The 23,282-nt window shown below is 41.7% G+C and overlaps 1 protein-coding gene across 1 annotated transcript in view; it reads left to right on the top strand.

Annotated features, from left to right (window-relative positions):
- The first annotated feature begins 227 nt into the window (after nt 1–227).
- The window catches only part of vash2 (vasohibin 2), a 136,559-nt gene continuing 113,504 nt past the window's right edge, over nt 228–23,282 (top strand). Inside the window, exons 1-3 of the mRNA XM_059985335.1 lie at nt 228–696; nt 18,358–18,446; nt 22,954–23,010. Coding sequence (XP_059841318.1) covers nt 412–696; nt 18,358–18,446; nt 22,954–23,010 — 431 coding nt within the window. The 5' untranslated portion in view covers nt 228–411. The remainder of the gene's footprint in view (nt 697–18,357; nt 18,447–22,953; nt 23,011–23,282) is intronic.

Genomic DNA, 23,282 nt, shown 5'->3' with positions numbered 1-23,282 from the left:
CGTCGCGAGATCATACTCGGGTTTGAAAGAGATGGTAATTTATTTTTAGTTATTCACTTCTATCTCCGCCTTATAATCAAGTCACAACCAATAACATTGTCTGGAATGTAAGTCCCGCCCTGCCAATTGGAGGCAGCAGCCAGTGGAACGACGCGGATGATTTGTGACCACCCCTACCTCCTTCAATGAGTGAAACTTGCAGTCTGCCGGTAACGGAGTAACAAAAATATGGTTAGCGGTAGGCAGGGCGGAGACGGGCATTACAGATGGAAATAATAGAAATGGTCGGCGTAGCAGTTCCATGGAATTTGGAAGCAATAATTTAAAATAATCGCTTTGCGATGAACTAGGTGAGTGAGCACAGTACCAGAAAAGCAGGAATTAGGGAATCACGGGCAGGGTACTACCAACATGACAGGCGCCAATGGCCATAGCTTTGGTGGCAAAGCTGGCAAGCAAAGCAGCTTTAAAGCGGGTAACAGTGCAGGTGTACACCCGACAACTGCTCCGAACAACGTCAGCAAATGTACCAGCGAGGAAGATGAAAAAGATGGTGGAGTGCTTTTCTATGTGAATAAAAGTGGTTTCCCCATTGATGAGCGAACTTGGCAAAGAATGTGGATGCATGTGTCAAAAATACATCCTGAGGGGAAGGAGATGGAGGAGACTATACGGAATGCTGCATTTATACCCCGTGTAAGTCTGGCTCCACAGTTAAATGTTACTGTACATTCCTGAACAATGGGTGTTTACACTTGCTGTTGTGCTGAATGTGTGAATATTTTGTTATGTGGGAAAACATGCATGTGAATTGGGAAATAAATTTCTACTATATCAGTGGCGGACCCCAAGTATGTAAATTATGAATTATAATGAGAAATTCTTTACATAAGTTGAAAACTGCATTGATTTTTTGGGGCTATTTCTGGAGCACAGCCAATCTGAATACGGATGCCATTGGAGCCATTGATGTCCATGGTCTCTTTGTTTCCTTTATTCCCCAGCAAACTTTTCACGATGGAGTTTTCTTTTTCGCCACATGGATAAAGTTAGAACATGCTATGATAATCTTAAGAATTACAAAATGTTGTGCATGAGCTTTCACTAGAGTGGTTCTTCCAAAAAAATTAGTAAAATGTTGTGAAGGGACATTCCAGTTATTTTCAGCAGAGCTTGTATTGTACTTGGATTAGGTAAATCTAGGCCAATGATGTAAATTCAGTTCCTAACTGATAAATTGATAAGGTTGACTTAACCAATCAGACTGTTTCTTTAGGTTGCTCTTTGTATGATCCTGGTGATATGTTTGTGACACAGTTGTAACTAGTTGGATTCATATTATAGAGTCACAGAGCAAAACTGCAGGGATACAGGTCTTCTGGACCAATGAGTTCATGCTGACTATGGCATCCGTAGCTTGTTCCATGTAACTTCCCTGTGTAAAATGATACATCTCAAGTTGTTCTTAAATCTTTCTGCTCTCACCCTAAATCTATGCTGTCTAGTTTTGGTCTCCACTGTCCTTGGAAGGTGAGTGGAACCATCCATCTTTATCTTTGCCTCTCATGGTTCTAAAAAGTTGCACCTCATTCCTTTTTCACAACCCTCTCTACCTGTGATGCCACTTTCAATCAGCTAATGCACATACTCCTAGGGCTCTCTGTTCCATTACCCTCCCCAGTGACATACCATTTTATGGTATAAATCCTACTTTGATCTGACTTTGACCTCACAGTTATCTGCATTGAAATCCATTTGCCTCTCCTTGGCCCATTTCCCTAACTGATCAAGATCCCCTGTAATTTACAAAAACCTTTTTTCACTATCAGCAACACCTAATTTTGTATCACCTGGAAGCTTACTGATCAAGCTTTGTGCATTCATATACAAATAATTCATGTTAGTCATGAATACAAGGCTCCCAACACAGCACATCATTCTGACAAATAATCTTTATGGGAACATAAGAACAGCAGGAGTATACCATTTGGCCCATCGAGGCTGCTCTGTCATTCAATAAATCATGGCTGATCTAGTTGTGGACTTAATTCCACTTACTTGCCTTTCCCACATAACTCTTAATTCCCCATCTATGCAAAATTCATCTGTGTCTTGGGTATATTTAATGAGGTAACCCCTACTGTTTCCCTGGGAATTCCAACTAGTTACTATTCTCTGGGGAAAAAACATTTTCTTCTTATCTCCATCCTTAGTCTATTCACCCAAATTTTGGGGCTATGTTCCCTAGTTTTTGCCTCATATACCAATGGAAACCATTTCCCTGCCTCTATCCAATCTATTCCCTTTCATAATCTTATGTTTCTGTAAGATTCCCTCTCATTCTTCTGTGAGTATAGTCCCAGGTGACTCAATCTCTGTTCAGAGGCTAAGCCTCTAATCTCCAAAATCAGCCTGACCTTCAACCACCTCCCTGTTTCCTACCTCCGAGTCAATTTTAAATCCACTTAACTAGCTCTCTCTTGATCCCATGTGACCTCACTTTCCAGATCAGCCTATCTTGTTGAAGGCTTTGATAAAATCCGAATAGACAATATCCACTGCTCTACTTCTTACTTTTTTGGTTACCTCTTCAATAAAACTAAAGGTTCATCAAGCATAACTTTCCACGCAAAGAGACAAGCTGACTCCTCCTAATCAGACTCTATCCAATTGCTAGCAGATTCTGTCCTTCAAACGAACTTCCCTACCACAGATGCAAGTTTAACTGGCTTGTAGATCCATAACTTGTCCTTGATACCCTTTTATATCCAGAGCAACATCAGCTACCTTCCAGTCTTCAGGAACTACTTCAGCGGCTGATGCTAAAGCAAATGCCCACAAGGGCCTCCTGTATTTCCTCTTTAGCTGCTCAAAGACTAAGAATTCTCTGCATCAGCCTGCAGAGGTTTATCCATCTTAATGTGTTGTAAGGCTGCAAATGTGTCTTCCCTGATGATACAAATATTTCCCTTGTCTCTTGAACAACCATAAATTTCTCCTAAGTAAACCTTTTATTCTTAAAATTTAATTCTTACCTGCTGCATTCATCTCATCCAGTCTTTTCCTCCTAGTTTTTATCTTAAAAATATTCCACAATCACCATCAACACAGTTATACCGTGGGGCTGTGTGCTTAGCCCCCTGCTCTACTTACTTTATACTTATGACTGTGAGGCTAAGTACTGCTCCAATGCCATATTTAAGTTTGCTCATGACACCACTGTTACTGTCTGAATCAAAGGTGGTAATGAATCGTCGTATAGGTTGAATACCTGGTTGAGTGGTGCTACAACAGCACCTTCTCACTCAGTGGCAGCAAAACTAAAGAGCTACAGGAAGAAGAAATTGGGAGTCCTGTCACGTGCTCATTAGGGGATTGGAGGTGGATATGGTCTGGTCATTATATCAGAGAATCAAAGAACAGCGACTCTGCTTAGAAGTTTGCGCAGATTTGATATGTCATCTAATACCTTGACGAACTTCTACGGATGAACAGTGGAGAGCATCCTGACTAGTTACATTATGACCTGTTATGGAAACATTATTGCCCAAGAATGAAAAAGCTTACAAAGGTGGTGCATACAGTCCAGTTTATCACATGAAGCACCTTCCTGACCATTGAGCAGAGCTACAAGGAGTGCTGCCACAAGGAAGTAGCGTCCATCATCAATGACCCCGACCATCCATGCCCCACTCTCTTACTGCTGCCACTCGGAAGGAGGTGCAGGAGCCTTGAGTCCCATACTACCATATTCAGGAGCAGTTATTACTCCTGAACCAGTGTGAGCAACTTCACTCACCACAACACTGAAATGATCATCAACCATATCCTATCGACTCACTTTCAAAGGCACAACAACTTGTGCTCTCAGTATTGTTTATTTTCTATCTGCAGTTTGGTTTTTTTTTGCACATTGGTTGCTTGTCAGTCTTTCTGACTAGTTTTTCACTGACTCTATTGTATTTCTTTGTTCTACTGCAAGAAAATGAATCTCTGGGTAATATTTGGTAACCTAGACATAGATAATTTTACTTTGAACCTTGTCATCAAGAGATTCACTGAGGCTTTGCACTGTAAGTTTTGTCTTGCATGTTGCATTGTATTGTATGTTTATTTTGTATTATGTTCTGAGTACTGTGTGTCAATTGCTATTTATTTAAAATCCAACTAGGGCAGAGGGTAAAGGCTACTAAGAAGAGAAATTCCAGAAGGGCAATTTTAGTAAGTGAGAATGCATTGTATATCATTTTCTGAACTTGGGCTGTAATATTCAGAGGATTTTTCTGTACATTTGTCATTGTTGTATTTTTTATGTATCGCACTAAACTCTGCTGCAAAACAACAAATTCTCACATCACATGTTTGATAATGAACCTGATTCTGAGTGGATGTAATTGTTTTCTTTCTTAGACAGTCTTATGATTTCACACTTCCCTGTGTCTAACCCCCTCCAGCCCTATATATTTCAAATGAACTTCCCCAAATCATCTGGGGTCTTGGTCATCTACTTTATTTGATCAGGCAGCGTCAATGGAAAAAAGAATACTTGTTGTTTCGGGCTGAGACCCTTCATCAGGACTGGAGATCGAAGGTGAGGAGTCAGAGTTGGAAGTCCGACTCCTCATCTTTGTTTCTTCAGTCCTGATGAAGGGTCTTGGCCTGAAACATCGACTGTACTCTTTTCCACAGAAGCTGCCTGGCCTGCAGAGTTCCTCCAGCATCTTGTGTGTGTTGCTTGGATTTCCAGTGTCTGCAGATTTTCTCATGTTCATTTTCATTGGAGTTCCATAAATGGGTTTCCTGGGTACTAAGTTCTGAAGTCCCCTTTCTCTAACTCTTTCTTCTTTAAGCCACTCCTTAAGAAATGAATGTTTAACTAAGCTTTTGTACAAAGTACTTGGTGTCATAGACAATCAAGCAGAGTATCAAGAATTACTGTGGGATCTTGACTGGCTGGGTCGCTGTCTGAAGAAAGACAAATACAGTTTAATTGGTTAAGTGCCAAGTGCTATATTTTTTGAAGGACAAAGCAAGGTAGAACTTTTACATTGAATGGAAAGGCCCTGGGATCTGCTGTAGAACTGAATGTCCTTGGAATACAGGGCTTAGCTTGAATGCACGTCTTGGTCAGTATGTGTCGAAGGGCTATTTTCAGTGCTGTAGAACTCTGACTCTACCTGCCCAACAAAAATCTGTGGCTCAACATCAAATATTCCCAGCTAACAATTGATTTTAGTAAAATCAAATAATGCTGGAACTATACTTAACATGTGAGTTTGCAGGTTGAAGACCTGAAGTTCTGTGGGTTTTGCTTTTTCACTGCATTGTAGTTGTTTGTGATGTTTTTTTATGGAAAAAGGTTCTGAGTGAATTCAAGTTGTTGGTCTTGCTTTGGTGTACTCATTATTACTCATCCATATGCTGCCTCTTGGCAAAATCATCCGAAAGCAAAGTGCTTAATGGCTCTGCTTGATCCCTCATGATCTCCAGACTGTTGAGCGACTACATGCCCTGCATCTCATCACAAATTGAACACTCTTCCAGTTAACCACTGGGAATCTTAAAACTCTAGTTGTTGACCACACTGAAAACTCATTCCCTCACTCCATAGTTTGAACTTATTTAGGAATTGAACCATTTGAAGAAAGATTTCAAAATTGCTAACCAATGTATATTAAATAATGAACATTGAAATAATAACCGGAGACAAGGAGATGGCAGATGAACTAAATGAGTATTTTGCATCACTGTGGAATAGATTAGCAGTGTCCCTGATGTTGTAGTGTGTGAAGGAAGAGAAGTGGCTGCAGTTACTGTTACAAGAGAGAAGGTGCTCAAAAAGCTGAAAGACCTAAAGGTACATAAGCCACCCAGACCAAATGAAGTGCACCCTAGGGTTCAGAAAGAGATAGCATTAGAGATTGTGATGGCATTAGAAATTATTTTTCAAAAAATCTAGTTTAAACCCCCCAGAGCAGCACTAGCAAACTTAACATCCTTGCGGAAAGGTTTGCTAGTGCTGCTAGGGTGCTCAAACTAGATTTTCAGGGGGAGGGGAGCCAGAGTGTTAGAGCAGATAGTGAAGTGGAGGAGGATAAAGGTCATGCGAGAGCTGCAAGTATAGTGCATGGAGTAAAGCCAGATCTAACATATAAAGAGGCTTTGAGGAAAGAGAAGCAGAATAAAGGGTGTAAAGGTAGTGAGGTAGAAGGGCTAAAGTGTGTGTACTTCAATGCAAGAAGCATCAGGAACAGAGGTGATGAACTGAGAGCTTGGATACATACATGGAATTACGATGTAGTGGCCATTACGGAGACTTGGCTGGCACCAGGGCAGGAATGGATTCTCAATATTCCTGGATTTCAGTGCTTTAAAAGGGATGGGGGGGGGGGAGAGGAGGAGGGGTGGCATTACTGGTCAGGGATACTATTACAGCTACAGAAAGGGTGGGTAATGTAGCAGGATCCTCTTTTGAGTCAGTACGGATGGAAGTCAGGAACAGGAAGGGAGCAGTTACTCTATTGGGAGTATTCTATAGGCCCCCTGGTAGCAGCAGGGATACCGAGGAGCAGATTGGGAGGCACATTTTGGAAAGGTGCAAAAATAACAGGGTTGTTATCATGGGTGACTTTAACTTCCCTAATTGGTACCTGATTAGTTCCAATGGCTTAGAGGGAGCAGAGTTTGTTAAGTGTGTCCAGGATGGATTCCTGTCCCAGTATGTTGACAGGCTGACTAGGGGGAATGCCATACTAGATCGAGTATTAGGTAACGAACCGGGTCAGGTCACAGATCTGTCAGTGGGTGAGCATCTGGGGGACAGTGACCACCGCTCCCTGACTTTTAACATTATCTTGGAAAAGGATAGAATCAGAGAGGATGGGAAAGTTTTTAATTGGGGAAGGGAAAATTATGAGGCTATAAGGCTAGAACTTGTGTGTGTGAGTTGGGATGATGTTTTTGCAGGGAAATGTACTATCGACATGTGGTCGATGTTTAGGGATCTCTTGCAGGATGTTAGGGATAAATTTGTCTCAGTGAGGAAGATAAAGAATGGTAGGGTGAAAGACCGTGAGGTGGAAAATCTAGTCAGACGGAAGAAGGCAGCATATGTGAGGTTTAGGAAGCAAGGATCCGATGGGTCTATTGAGGAATATAGGGTAGCAAGGTTAAGAAGGGACTGAGGAGAGCAAGAAGGGGGCATGAGAAGTCCTTGGCGAGTAGGGTAAAGGAAAACTCCAAGGTATTCTTCAATTATGTGAAGAACAAAAGGTTGACAGGAGTGAAGATAGGACCGCTTAGAGATAAAGGTGGGAAGATGAGCCTGGAGGCTGTGGAAGTGAGCGAGGTCCTCAATGAATACTTCTCTTCAATATTCACCAATGAGAGGGACTTTATGACAGTGAGGACAATATGAGTGAGGTTGATGTTCTGGAGCATCAAGGGAGAAGAGATGTTGGAGTTGTTAAAATACATTAGGACGGATAAGTCCTAATAAGCTTTACTCTCTGGAGAGGAGGAGGATGAAAGGAGACATGATAAAGGTATACAAGATATTAAGAGGAATAGATAGAGTGGACAGCCAGCACCTCTTCCCCAGGGTGCCACTGCACAATACAAGAAGACATGGCTTTAAGGTAAGGGGTGGAAAGTTCAAGGAGGATATTAGAAGAAGGTTTTTTACTCAGAGTGGTTGGTGCGTGGAATGCACTGCCTGAGTCAGTGGTGGAGGCAGATACACTAGCAAAATTTAAGAAACCACTAGACAGGTATATGGAGGAATTTAAGGTGGGGGGGGGTTATATGGGAGGCAGGGTTTAAGGGTTGGCACAACATTGTGGGCCGAAGGGCCTGTACTGTGCTGTATTGTTCTGTGTTCTAAAAATTATTGGACTCTGGTGTGGTGCCAGAGACTGTAAAATTGTAGATGCCACTCCACTCTTTAAGAAACGAGGAAGACAGTAGAAAGGAAATTACAGACCAGTTAACCTGGCCTCAGTGGTTGGAAAGATGTTGGAGTCAATTGTTAAGGATGAGGTGATGGAGTACTTGGTGACAGAGGACAAAATAGTGCAAAGTCAGCATGGTTTCCTTTGGGGAAAATCCTGCCTGTTGAACCTGTTGGAATTCTTTGTGGAGATTACAAGTAGGATAGATAAAGGATGTTGTATAGAAGGATATTGTGGATGTTGCATATTTGGACTTTCAGAAGGCCTTTGACAAGGTGCCACACATGAGGCTTCTTACGAAGTAAAGAGCTCATGGTATTACAGAAAGTTATTAAGATGGTTAGAGCATTGGCTGGTTGGTAGTAGGCAGTGAGTGGGATTGAAAGGGCCCTTTTCTGGTTGTCTGCCAGTGATTAGTGGTGTTCTGCAGGGGTTGGTGTTGGGACCACTTCTTTTTATGCTATATATAAATGATTTAGATGATGGAGTAGATGACTTTGTTGCCAAGTTCACAGATGATATGAAGACTAGTAGAGGGGCAGGTAGAGTTGAGGAAAGGATGCAGAAGAACTTAGGCAGAATAGGAGAGTGGGCAAGAAAGTGGCAAATGAAATACAATGTTGGAAAATGCATGGTCATACCCTTTCGTAGTAGAAATAAATGTGTGGATTATTTTCTAAATGGTAAGAAAATCCAAATATCTGAGATGCAAAGGGACTTGGGAGTCCTTGTGGTAAAAACACCCTAAAGGTCAGCTTGCAGGTTGAGTTGGTGGTGAGGAAGGCAAATACCATGTTAGTATTAATTTCAAGAGGTCTAGAATACAAGAGCAAGGATGTGATGCTGAGGCTTTTTAAGGCACTGGTGAGGCCTCACCTTGAGTATTGTGAACAGCTTTGGGCTCCTTATCTTAGAAAAGATATGATGGCTTTGGAGAGGGTCCAGAGGAGGTTCACAAGGAAGATTGTAGGAATGAAAGGGTTATCTTACGAGGAATGTTTGATGGCTCTGGGTCTGTACTTGCTGGAATTTAGAAGGATGAGGAGGGATCTCATTGAAATCTTGTGAATGTTGAAAGGCCTAGAAAGAGTAGGTGTGGAAAGGATGTTTCCCATGATGGGAGAGTCTAGGACAAGAGAGCACTGTCTCAGGATAGAGAGGCACCCTTTCAAAACAGAGATGCGGAGAAATTTCTTCAGCCAAAGGGTGGTGAGGTTGTGGAATTTGTTGTTGCATGCAGCTGTGGAGGCCAGGACATTAGGTATATTCAGACATCCCACCTCTCCCGGAAGTTCTAGGAGTCTCTCACATATTGATAGGGGCTCCCTGATGCCTGCAAATTATATACAATATCCCAGAAATCGATTTTATTTTGAGAGCGAGAGAGTGGGAATGAGAGAACACGAACGAACGAACCATGGCAGAGTGTTCCAAAGAAAAGAAAATATGAAATGTACTTCACCCCAGACTACACTGAAGTGTACCCCTGCCTGATAGGGGTCAAAAATAATGATGGAGTTGCTCGCTGCACTGTTTAGAACAGTGATTTTTCTATTGCCCATTGTGGGTTAAAATGTAAACGACGTGTTGAAGTGAGTTTAACAGGTGTCATTCACTCATTAGCATAGCTAGCATTATTTAAACTAGCTGGCTAGCTGCGAAGGAGCTACTCTATTCCAGACATCCCACCTCTCCCATGAGTCTCCCACAAATTGATGGTGCTACCTCCCTGAAATGAGTTTTTACAAGGTGGGTGGTATATCTGGTATATTTAAGGCAGAGATTGATAGGTTCTTAATTGGATATAGTATCAAAGGTTACAGGGAGAAGGCCAGAAATTGGGGCTGAGGGTTGAAGAGGACAAAAAAAAGGATCAGCCATGATGGAATGGCAGAGCAGACTCGAAAGGCCAGATGGCCTAATTCTACTCCGATGTCTTACAGTCCTAAGGTATACAGTATTCCATTGAGAAACCAAAAATCTAGATGAAAAGCTATCCCATCCGTAGCTAAGGATAATATTAGGTTAAGGGACCTGTCATAGGTGAACAGCAAGTCTAAAGTTTGAGAGAGTTTCAGAAGTACCAACTAAATTTTTTTGATCATTTGATGATTTCTCAGTATATTTTAATGTCCAGAAATCAACAAATAATCAAAAAACTGATGGAGGGAGGAGATCTATATCTGAGTAAACTAGCAAGAAAGACAAAGAAAATTAGAATGGAAGGACATAGCAATAGTGAATGAGGGCCATGACCAGTGAAATTAAAAATAGGTAACTGGCTGAAGCATTAACCAGAAGTTTTGTTCCCATGGTCACTGCAGAAGATGTCATTAGTAAAACAAAAATGGATGGGACACAAAGGTTTACTGAATTTCTTAGTCAGAAGTTATATAGAAGCTATTAATAAGAAATTAAGGGTATCAAAAACTGGACAAACCCTTTGGTTATCATTGTTTGCATCCCACATATTTAAAACGGGTGGCTGGATTAGAGGTGATTGTTCAAAAATTTCTAGTGTCTGAAAATGAAAGGTAGCAAATATAAATTTGAGAAAATGAAGGAGAAGAGTTAGGAACCATAATTATTTATTTTCAGCAAAATGCAGGAATCTAAGAAAGGGGGCCAGCAGTAGGCTTTAACCCTTTCATGACTGTGCATCAGATCTGCCTTGCACTATTTTGGGGCACTATTCTGGTATCTCTCAATTCTTTATTATCCAGAAATCTGCTGGTCTCAAATGAACTCAGCAACTCTGCTATTGCAGCTCGCTGTGTGAAGATGTTTCTCTTTATCAGAGTTCTAATAGGTCTACCCTTCATTCTGAGACTGTGACTCCTGATTTTAGATTCCTCAGGCAGGAGAAACATTCTTTCTACATCCAGCCTGTTGAGTCCTGTAGGAAGCTTCAATGAGGCATCCTCTCAATCATCTCAACTCTAGAGAGTACAGGCCTAGTCAGCTCGGCCTCTCTTCTTTGGCAACCAAATGGGTGAATCTTCACTGCACTTATTCTGTAGCAAAAACATCCTTTTTATTTAGAAAATGACTCCAAAACTGCATAATACACAATACTTTGAGTGCTCTCTTACCAAACCCCTATGTAATTTTTTTTTACCCCGTACTCCAGTACTTTAAATTTTTAATGACTGTCAAAATGCTAATTGCTGCCTTTTTGCACAACAACATTGGCTCTCTGTGATTTGTGTACAGGACTACCTGGCTCCCTTTGAACATCAACATTACCTGATTAATAAATAACTGCCTTTCTGTTCTGTGTGCCCAAATGGGGGAAAGCCACAAACTTTTTCACATTGTGTTGAATCTGTTGTGTTCTTGCCCGACCATTTACTTTAACCCTACACCCTTAATCAAAAACAGATAATGCTGGAAAATCTCAGCAAGTTAAGCAGTACCTGTAAAAAGAGAAATGGTCGATGCTTCAGATCTACTTTGCTTTATTAGAACTGGGAAGGAGAGGGATGCGTAGATCAAAAGGAGTGTCTGTGATAGGATAAGTCAAAATGGTTTAATGGCTGTACTGATCAGTGACTCAGCCTTGTTTAATGACTTCATAGTGTCCTCAATCACATCCTCATTCAGTTTTGTATCTTGGATATATAACATTTGGTCTTAGCCAAAGTTGTACTTACAGGGCACTTAGCAAATCAATATATTACTTGGTAAAATTGTTGGAAATTATGACGGGAAAGTTATGTTTGACCTAGTCAATTGATTATCCAAGTACCTATGGTGATACTGCCACTCCTCATGCATGATTCCAGGATTACTCAAATTTGACCTCTGAATGAATCCTTCAAATTTGTGAAATTCCAATCATCTGAATATCTTCAAGTATTAAATGATTCTCCCTGCTTCAGAGTAAATATCAAGAATTGATAATAATCAACTGCAACACACGGGAAGTTTCGACTGTTCCCAGTGTGGCCTCCTGTGTATCTAACACTTTATATTCTCTCTGGGTAGCCTCTAACCTGATGGCATGAACATTGATTTCCTGACTTCCAGTAATGTCCCCCACCCCCTTCACTATTCTCCATGCCCTTTTCCCTCACTCACCTTATCTCTTTTCCTGCCCATCACCTCCCTGTGACCTGCTGACATCCTCCAGCATTTTTGTGTGTGTTGCTTTGGATTTCCGGTGTCTGCAGACTTTCTCATGTTTATGGTGATAATCAACTCGTTTCTTTACAACAGTTGTAATGCTTCCTCTAGGCCAGGGCATCATTTGAGAGCTTTATTGAGATACAATAGTGTCCTTCCTATATCACAAACAAGAGAACATTTGCAGATGCTGGAAACAGGCGAGGCAGCATCTGTGGAAATGAGTACAGTTGAAGCTTCAGGCTGAGACCCTTCACCAGGACTGAAGGGGAGGAAATGGTGGGAAATCAGAGTAAGAAGGTGGGGAAGGGGATAAAGAAATGCAAGGTAGTAGGGGATAGTTGAAACCAGGAAGGGGGAGGGGTGAAGTAAAGAGCTGGGAGGTTGATTAGTGAAGGAGATAAGGGGCTGGAAAAGGGGAAATCTGATAGGAGAGGACAGAAGGCCGTGGAAGAAAGAAAGAGGAGCTCCAGAGGAAGGTGATGGGGAGGTAAGGAGATGAGGTGAAATGGGGTGTGGGGGGGGGGGGGATTTACCAGAATTCCGAGAAATTGATGTTCATACCGTCAGTTTAGAGGCTACCTGGATGGAATATAAGGTGTTGCTTCTCCAAATTGAGTGTGGTCTCATTGTGACAGTGGAGGGTGCCATGGACTGACATGTCAGAACAGGAATTAAAATGGATGACTACTGGGAGATCACACTTTTTCTGGTCAGGTGTCAGATCTGTCAGTGGGAGAGCATTTTGGAAATAGTGATCATAATTCTATCTACTTTACAAAAGCATTGGAGAATGATGAGGCTATCAAGCAGGAAATTGGAAGCCTAAATTGGGAACAGACGTTCTCAGGGAAAAGTACGGAAGAAATGTGAAACATGTTCAGGGGATATTTGTATGGAGCTCTGCATAGGTATGTTCCGATGAGACAGAGAAGTTATGGTAGGGTACAGGAACCGTGGTGTACAAAAGCTGTAATAAATCTAGTAAAGAAGAAAAGAAACACTTACAAAGGGTTCAGAGAGCTAGGTGATGTTAGAGATCTAGAAGATTATAAGGCTAATAGCAAGGAGCTTAAGAAGGAAATTAAGAGAGCCAGAAGGGGCCATGAGAAGGCCTTTGAGGGCAGGGTTAAGGAAAACCCCAAGTCATTCTACAAGTACGTGAAGAGTAAGAGGATAACGCGTGAAAGAATAGGACCTATCAAGTGTGACAGTGGGGAAATATGTATGGAACCAGAGGAAGTAGCAGAGGTACTTAATGAATACTTTACTGCAGTATTCACTATGGAAGGGGATCTTGGTGATAGTAGTAATGATTTGCAGCAGGCTGTAAAGCTTGAGCATGTAGATATTAAGAAATAGGATGTGCTGGAGCTTTTAGAAAGCATCAAGTTGGCTAAGTCGCTGGAACCGGATGAGATGTACCCCAGGCTACTGTGGGAAGTGAGGGAGGAGATTGCTGAGCCTCTGGCGATGATCTTTGTATCATCAATGGGGATGGGAGAGGATTGGAGGGTTGTGGATGTTGTTCCTTTATTCAAGAAAGGGAGTAGAGATAGCCTAGGAAATTATAGACCAGTGAGTCTTACCTCAGTGGTTGGTAAGTTGATGGAGAAGATCCTGAGAGGCAAGGTTTATGAACATTTGGAGAGGTATAATATGATTAGGAATCGTCAGCATGACTTTGTCAAGGGAAGGTTGTGCCTTACAAGCTGATTGAATTTGTTGAAGATGTGACTAAACACATTGATGAAGGAAGAGCAGTGGATATAATGTATATGGATTTCAGCAAGACATTTGATAAGGTACCCCATGCAAGATTTACTGAGAAAGTAAGGAGGCATGGGATCCAAGGAACAATGTTTTGTGGATCCAGAACTGGCTTGCCCATAGAAGGCAAAGAGTGGTTGTAGATGAGTCATATTCTGCATGGAGGTCGGTGACCAGTGGTGCGCCTCAGGGATCTGTTCTGGGACCCCTTCTCTTCCTGATTTTCATAAATGACCTGGATGGGGAAGTGGAGGGATGGGTTAGTAAGTTGGAGGTGTTGTGGATAGTGTGGAGGGCTGTCAGAGGTTACAGTGGGTCACTGATAGGATGCAAAACTGGGCTGAGAAGTGGCAGATGGAGTTTAACCTAGATAAGTGTGGGGTGGTTCATTTTGGTAGGTCAAATATGATGGCAGAATACAGCATTAATAGCAAGACTCTTGGCAGTGTGCAGGATCAGAGGGATCTTGGGGTCTGAGTCCATAGGGGGCTCAAAGCAGCTGCGCAAGTTGACTCTGTGGTTAAGAAGGTTTATGGTGTATTGGCCTTCATCAATCGTGGAATTGTATTTAGGAGCTGAGTGGTAATGTTGCAGCTATATAGGACCTTGGTCAGACCCCACTTGGAGTATTGTGCTCAGTTCTGGTTGCCTCACTACAGGAAGGATGTGGAAGCCATAGAAAGGGTGCAGAGGAGATTTACAAGGACGTTGCCTGGACTGGGGAGCATGCCTTATGAGAATAGGTTGAGTGAACTCGGCCTTTTCTCCTTGGAGCGACAGAGATGAGAGGTGACCTGACTGAAGTGTACAAGATGATGAGAGGCACTGATTGCGTGGATAGTCAGAGGCTTTTTCCCAGGGCTGAAATAGTTGCCACAAGAGGACACAGGTTTAAGGTGCTGGGGAGTAGGTGCAGAGGAGATGTCAGAGGTAAGTTTTTTACTCAGAGAGTGGTGAGTGCATGGAATGGGCTGCCGGCAACGGTGGTGGAGGTGGATACGGTAGAGTCTTTTAAGAGGCTTTTGGATAAGTACATGGAACTTAGAAAAATAGAGGGCTATAGGTAAGCCTAATAATTTCTAAGGTAGGGACATGTTCGGCACAACTTTGTGGGCCGAAGGGCCTGTATTGTGCTGTAGGTTTTCTATATTTATAAAATAAAAGGCCCCTGACCCTGAACTGTAAATACCCATCATATTTTGAACTTTTGTATCAAAAGCTTGTACCTAATTTGGTGGTGTACTTCCACAGATGCTGGACATTTGAAAATTAATACACTGTGTCCAGTCGTGACTACTGAGTGTATTACTGTATATTGGTGGTCTACTGCTGCTGTAGCCCATCCATTCACTTCAAGGTATGACATGTTGTGCATTCAGAGATGCTTTGCTGCACATCACTATTGTAACAGATGGTTATTTGAGTTATTGTTGCCCTTCTGGCCAATCTCCTCTGACCTCTCTCAGTAACAACGTGTTTTCACCCACAAGACTCCTGCTCACTTTTTTGTTTCTCGCCCTGTTCTCTGTAATCTCTAGAGACTGTTGTGTGTGAAAAATCCTAAGAGATCAGCAGTTTCTGAGATACTCAAATCATCCCATCTGGCACCAACAATAATTTCACAGCCAAAGTCATTTAGGTCACATTTCTTCCCAATTCCGATGCTTGGTCTGAACAGCAACTGAAGCTCTTGATTACCTCTGCATGTTTTTATGTATTGAGTTGCTGCCACATGATTGGCTGATTAGATTTTTCCATTTGTGAGCAGGTGTACCTAAAAAAAAAAAGAAAAAAAAGTGGCCATTTGAGTGTATATTATTTACCTAAATTATTAAACATGCTCTATTTTTGCAAAGGAGATAAATAGTAATTGGCAACAAATAATCTTGCTAGCCTGTTTTTCCCCTTGCTCTGTGACCTCTATGCATTACCCAGAGCCAGGACTATTATTTTTGGGCACATGTACTCTCCCTGAAAATTAAGTAGTCTCCACAGGTTTATCACATCAGTCTTGGGTATCTAAACCTCCATTTGCCACCGAGGGCACTTCTAGATGCTTCCCAATTCAGAGTAGGCTGAACCCTCAGTTATCACTCTCCATGATAGTATTTAAAGATTCATTTGGCCAGTCCTGGGGCTTCCTTCTATGTTTTCTTTGGTCTGTAAATGCAGTAGCTATGAAAATTTGCTGCATGTTATCCTCTTCAGAGAGGGAATGCAGTTACATTCATTAATAATGGTCAGCTGCATATTTTATTGATGAGATGTTTTACTTCTGCAATGCAGCAGTAAGTAGAAAAGTGAGGCATATTTCCGTGCAGACACTCAGCAAGGGTTCTAAAGATGACAGATGCAGTCTTCAACCTTGTCAGCACTGGAGGCACTTGTGGTTGCCCGAGGTCACAGATGCAAAGATATTTCTCCTGAAGAAAGCACTGATTAAAGGGCACCAAGTCTAGTTAATTTTGATGAAATTTGCAACAGAGGAAAAGTTGAGTTGAGGAATGTCTTGTTTCTGGTGTAAATTCCTTTAGTCAGATGAGTTTTTTCTTTCTTTAATCAATTTTTGATCTGTCAAAGAGAAACTATTTCTCCTCTTGCAGGATGCCTTCTCAAATTCTCAGATAGAGCAAAGGTGGTGGCTGAGACAGCAAGGATGTTTGAAGTGTGTTTGGCTGCAAGATGTGTCACATTCTGCCAGCTACTGCAAATGAGATTTGCTTTCATCTTCTGCATAACTCAGTTTGAAATTTCATTTAGAGTTGCTGCCCTGGGTAAACTGTATCAGTTGAAGCTCATAACAAGATGAAGGTGCATAAAGCTTTGCTATGCTTTATATTTCAACTGTAGATACCAGCAAAACAACATTAGTGTGTCTCAAAGTGTCTGTGTGACATGAACTTGCTCAGAAAGTGTGCAAGACTAGTTAATGTGATTTTTGCAACTGTACGGTGCCAGTCTTTTGGATGTTGCATAATCACTTCCGGATAGAATCTTTCATTTTAAATGTTAGCTCTTCAACAAATTAGCATCCCAAAACTCAAATAATTCCTCTTGAATCTTGCTTTGTATTCTAAAGCATAAGGAACTGTAATTTTATCTTCTCAAGGTCAACACATCCTGATTCTCTTCTTTAACTTCTGAATGACCTCAGATTGCAGTTTAGAGTTTAATTGTAATAGAACATAGAACAGTAGAGTAAGAACAGGCCCTTCAGCCCATCATGTCTGTGCCAACGTCAATGCTAAATTTAGCTAATTCCATTTGCCTACTCATGGTCTTTTATTTGTGCCTGCCCATGTGTCTAAAAGCCTTTAAACATCCTTCCTGTAACAGGCTGGCCGGAACTGTGCACGATAGTCATGATGTGGCTTAAGCAAAGTTTTTTTTTATACTTCCTGATTCTTGTATTCATTGCCTTTCCTAGAAGGCTTCTTTATCACCCTATCAACCCATGCAGCTGTCCCTGGGAAAGGCATGGACCTGGATCTCCAGATCCTTCAGTACCCCAACACTGTTGTAGGAGCCATGCCTCTGTTCTCTATCTGCATTGTATTCTGTGTTGTGTGTTTCTTATGGTAACTAGTCCCGTGAGTGTGAGGGATGTGGTAAAAGTGAAGGGAATAAGTTCTGTCTTCATGCTTTGTTCATTGGAGTTTGTAGTAGCTGGGACCCATATCTTGCTGACCACTCAATATGTTTAGTTTACACTTGGGTACACTTAAGTTTCATCGCTTCAAGATTGTATGTTTGCTAATTCCTAACAAAGGATCGAATGCAGGTCCTGACTTTTGGAGCATCATCACAGGAGCGAGGGGGAGTCATGCAAGAATATCAAATCTGTGGGGTCACCAGCAGCAGTAGTTGTTTTGGTTTGGCTGCTACAACTGTTAAAAATCCTGATACTTATTGTACAGCTTCTTCTTAGATTTGACCTCCCAAAGTACAACATCTCACCCCAAAAAGTTGGTTGATCTTCAGTGATAAGTTGATTCATAGGATTATAGATATTTTCCAGTGATTGAGTACCTTGTACAATGTAGTGCATTCAGCCAATAACCTTATAATTCAAGAGAGTACTTGTGAATTTGTGTTGGCTGTGGAACAGGTATACTTCATATTTAATTATACTTAGCCTAATTGTTACCACTTTAGTCATTTAATAATGGGCCTAATATTGCAATCTCAGGGGCAAATGAATATTTTCCAATTGAGCATAAAAATTCCCTTTCTTTGCATTCAGGGTAATGTATTGCCATAATGGAAATCTGTAAGTTATGCATAAATCTTCCCCTGCAGGTATACTTTCTCTGAATCGTGATACAATATTGTATTGTGTTGTTATATGTGAAACTCCACCATCATTAACATACTTTCACGTTCCATGCCTACTACTATTATACTAGTACAAATTAAAGTAAACTAATTATAGGATTTGGCCAAATATTTGCCTAATATAGACACCTAATGATGTATATTTCAACTGTTACACTTGCCTTTTATTTTCATTTAGCCTCCAATACCATTACCGCCGAAATACAAGCAGTCCATGTCAGCGCTGGAATGGATGCACACAGTACAAAGCTATATGAAGCTTCTGCAGTATCCTTTCTGTTGTCCTTCGGTGTTAAAGCAACAGCACACAAAAATGCTGGAGGAACTCAGCAGGTCAGCCAGCATCCATGGAAATAAACAGTCGACGTTTGGGGCCGAGACTCTTCTCCAGGACTGGAAAGGAAGGGGGAAGCTGTCAGAATCAAAAAGGTTGGGGGGAGGGGATGGAGGGTAGCTAGAAGGTGATATGTAAAGCCAGGTGGGTAGGAAAGGTAAAGGGCTGGAAAAGGAGGAATCTGATAGGAGAGGAGAGTGGACCATAGGAGAAAGGGAAAGAGGAGAGGCACCAGGTAGAGCTGATAGGCAAGTGAAAAGAGGCCAGGATGAGGAATAGAAGGAGGGGGAGGGAAAGGGAAGGGAAAGAGAAATTAATATTCATGCCATCAGGTTGGAGGCTACCCAGATAGAATATAAGGTGTGGCTTCTCCACCCTGAAGATGGCCCGAACAGAAGGTCATGGACTAACTTGTCAGGGAGGGAAAAGGAGTTAAAATGTTTGGCCACTGGGAGATGCTTGGTGAAATGATTCTACAATTTACAATGGACCTCACTGGTTTAGAGGAGATAGCATTGGGGGCAAAGGAGACAATAAACAAATCCAGCAGATTCACAGGCAAAGCATACCTCACCTGGAAGGACTGTTGAGGCCCTGAATGGAGGTGAATGGGCAGGTGTAACACTGTGGCTGCCTGCAGGTCAAAGTGCTGGGAGGAAGATTAATAAGGACGGATGAATGGAGAAGGGAATCATGGACTGAGTGGTCTTGGTGGAAAGTTCAGAGTGGGGGACAGGTAAAGATGTGTTTAGTGGTAGGATCTCTTTGGAGACAGCAGAAGATGCGGAGAATGATATGTTGGGTGTTGAAGTTTGTTGGCAGGAAGTTCAGTGTTATGTTGGCAGAAAGATGGAGAAGGAGTGTGGATGTCTGGAAAATGGAGCAGATGCGGGTGAGGACAGCATCAATGGTGGAGGAAAGGAACCCCTTTACTTTGAAGGCAGAGAACATCCCTGATGTCCTCAAAAGGAAAGCATCTTGGAAACAGATGGGGAGAAGTTGAAGGAACTGGGGAAAAAATAGCAGCATTTTTACTGGTGACAGGGTGGGAAGAGGTAACCGTGGGAATCAATAGGTTTATAAAGATGTTGGTTTGCAGTTTGTCTGCAGAGATGGAGATAGAGAGATTGAGAAAGGGAGGGAGGTGTCAGAAATGGATCAAGTGAATGTAAGGGCAGGGTGGAAGTTGGAGTCAAAGTTGATGAAATTAATGAGCTCAACTTGGGTGCATGAAGCAGCATCAATGCAGTTGTCAATATAGTGGAGGAAGAGTTGGGTAGCATTTCGGGGGAAGGCTTGAAACATCAGTTGTTTGATGTAGCCAACGAAAAGTCGGGCATATCTGGGGCCAAGCAGGTGCCCATGGCTACCCCTCAAGGCTGGAGAAAGTGGGGGAGCAGAAGAAGAAATTGTTGAGGGTGAGGACCAGTTCTACCAGATGGAGCAAGTGGTGGTGGAGGGGAACTTGTTTGTTTATTTATTGAGAAAGAAGTGGAGAGCTTTAAGGCCTTCTTGATGGGGGATAGAAGTGTACAGGGATTGGACAACCATGGTGAAAATGAGGTGGTCAGGACCAGGGACTTGGCAGTTGTGGAGGAGATCAAAAGTGTGAGAAGTGTCACAGATGTGGGTGGGAAAGGACTAAACCAAGCAGGATAGAAAGGAATCAAGAAATAAGGACATGAGTTTAGTGGGCAGGAGAAGGCAGAGACAGTGGGCCTACCCGGACAGTCTGGATTGTGGATCTTGGGTAGGAGGTAGAAGCGAACAACGTGGGGTAAGGGGGGTTGGTGGAAGTGGAAGGGAGTTCTCCAGAGTTGATGAGGTCTGTGATGGTGTCAGAGGCAGTTTCCTGATAGTCTAGAGTGTGAGAGTCGACACTTGGCCTCAGCAAGGTAGCTGTCAGCACACCTTTTGTCCAGGGTTTAATAGTAAGGTTGGGATTGATGTAGAGAGAGTGGAGAGCAATGTGTTCAGGGGTAAGGTTCAAGGAGGACAGAGGAGTTCTGAATCTGAGCCGGTTGATGTCTCATCGGCAGTTAGAGATGAAAGATCCAGGGTACACAGAGAAACAGTGTGGGGTGTCCAAGAGAGGAAGAGATGGGAGATTGGATCATTGGTGTGGGGTGGGGAATCCTTGCCAAAGAAGACGGCTCAGAGACAGAAGTGATGGAAGAAGTGCTCAGTACTGTGGTGGGCATGAAACTCACTGGGGTGCGGGTGAAGTGGGACAAACATAAAGCCCTTTCTGAGGACAAAATGTTCTGTCTCAGAGAAGGGAAGGTCAGCAGGAATGCTAAAGGCACTTCAGGGATTAGAGCTGAAACTGAAGGGAGGAGGAGAGTTGGAGGTGTCAGAGGAAGGGGGAAGGTTAGAGTATTCAGGAAAGATAGGTCAGGAGGAAGATGGGGTTCTTAGGATACAAGAAATGACAGGGGAGCCTGAGAGACCCAGCGTTGGAGAATGGTAGCGAGGGAAGGGGAACCTGGGGCCCAGCAGTAACAAAGGAGGACTTGTTCAACCTAGTTGTGATGCTCATCAGTGTGTGGAAGCAATTTACGGTAAATGTGTGTATGGTTGTTCTAGCTGTTGGGTTTAATGTCTGGTCAAACATTATGTCCTCATTCTAGCTGAAGTGTCAAATTCATTCAGTACCTAGTTTTTAACTTTGTTATTATAGACCATATAGTTTATATTCTTATAACTAATTAAAATTAATAATATTGGGGGTTTGAGTGTTCTTTAATGATATTTGAGAATAATAAATAATTAAACTGTGGTTTTTTAGAAATATTCAATTAGTCTATGTAACTTAGAGAATCTGTTGTGACTACTTATTGTCAAAGTACCAATTACCCACCCCTCCTCAAAATGATAGAAATGTTTATTCATTCTAATGGACCTCTAAAAGTATGCTCAGTTTTTCTTTCAGCTAATCAGAATTCTATCAATACAAGAAAACTAATGTTCTATTTTAAAAGCCTAAATGGTCATAAAGAAGCCAATTTAAAATACTTGATTGTTTATGTGTAACTATAAAAATATTAGTAGCATAGAATCTTTTAATGCAATTGGACTGTGTCACTCTTGCAATCTAACAGGTGGTTCACTGGTGCATTAGAAAAGTCTACGGTTTTATAGGCTTTCATTTTGATAATGATTGTCCCACATGTAACCCCTTGTGGTTTAAGCCTTCACTGCATGTTATTTATGATAGTTAAAGCATCAGTGATATCGCCAATCAAATCAAAAGCTGACAAAGTAGATTATTCTCTTTTGTATTTAAGGGAAGCAAATAACTGTTTAATTCTATAGCTTTACTTCTGATACCCAGCAGCCATACTTACAGTAGGTTATTTTCTGGAGGTTAAATTAACATTAAATTTTGGTTGCATGTTACTGAAGAAAAGGAAAATGCCGTTGCAATTACTTGTATTTATTAATTTTAGCATCTTAAAATTGATTTTCTCTTTGAAATCATTTTTATATTGAAAATCCTATTGATTTTATGATTTGTGCATCTATAACAAAATCAAACCTGTACACAGCATCCTTCAGCCATCTATGGTTGGAGAAGGATTAAGGTTTAGTAGCGGACCAATTCTGGTCAATGTTAAGAGAGACATAGACTCGGCAACATACTTCAGCAGACAACTAACTTACAAGCACACAACTTTGGAACGTGGGATGAAAGTGATGAGCCCAGAGGAAATCCATGTGGTTGCAGCAAGAACATCTTACCTTCATCCAGGCAACAGCTATGGTTGATTGAACTTTTAGCTGTAATACAGTAGTTGCCAAGGAATTCTGCTAGGTTTTCAATAACACAGTTCATCTGGACATGAGTTATAACATTTCAGTGTCACGGTGACCTGAGACTACATACAGGGGAACAAGGTATATTACAATACCTAATTTGTAAAAATGCAATTGTTTTTGTGTGGTGAACTACATATACCTGTCTGGACACTCCCCCTGCTGACTGCTCCTGTGTCTCCTCCCACAGACCCCTGTATAAAGGTGATTGGAGGCACTGCTCCTCCCTCAGTTTCCAGGATGTTGTGTGGTGGTCGCTTGCTGCTGACGGTGCTTTCTTCCAGCCAATAAAAGCCTACCTTGACTCGCGTCTCCGAGAGTTATTGATGGTGCATCATTTTGACAGTGATGACTTTCCATGGTGGATTCAGTGCTGTAGAAATCTTGAACTTTGACTTCATTTTTAAAAATACAAACTTGCAAGATCTGCTCCAACAAAACTATTATACTTTAGCTTTTTGTTTGTAATACAGCAGACACCTTTTTAAGGTGGTAACACAATTCGTGGAATAGTTTTGATGAGACATAACAGAAAAGAAAGTTCTCACAATTTTTGATATTTGAAATCTTGTCTCAATAGCGCACACCTGGTTCCTGCCATTTCCTTAGCTTAACAAATGACAGATACAATCACACTGGAACTCAGTTCTTTGAGATTAAGAAAACCAGACCTTTAAGCTGGTAAGTACCAGGTTCTTCTGCTGGGAATCAGAATTCAATCTGCGTACAAAAAAAAAAGACTTTGGAATCAGAGTTGTTAAATCACATGGTTAGAAAGCAGATAATTTGGCACTGTTTCGGTATGGTTTATGCACCAACATGCTTGAAAAATGAATTGTGATAATGGAAGGTAGCCTAGATCTGTGAGCCTTACTCTGTTAGAACTTGTTTTAAGTAATTTACTTAATAGTGTGAAATCATAGTGTCTGCACAGCCCTAAACTCAAAAGGAAA

Source organism: Hypanus sabinus, chromosome 12 (genome assembly GCF_030144855.1).
Source record: "Hypanus sabinus isolate sHypSab1 chromosome 12, sHypSab1.hap1, whole genome shotgun sequence".
Classification (NCBI taxonomy): Eukaryota; Metazoa; Chordata; class Chondrichthyes; order Myliobatiformes; family Dasyatidae; genus Hypanus; species Hypanus sabinus.
This window is presented reverse-complemented; position numbering and strand designations above follow the sequence as displayed.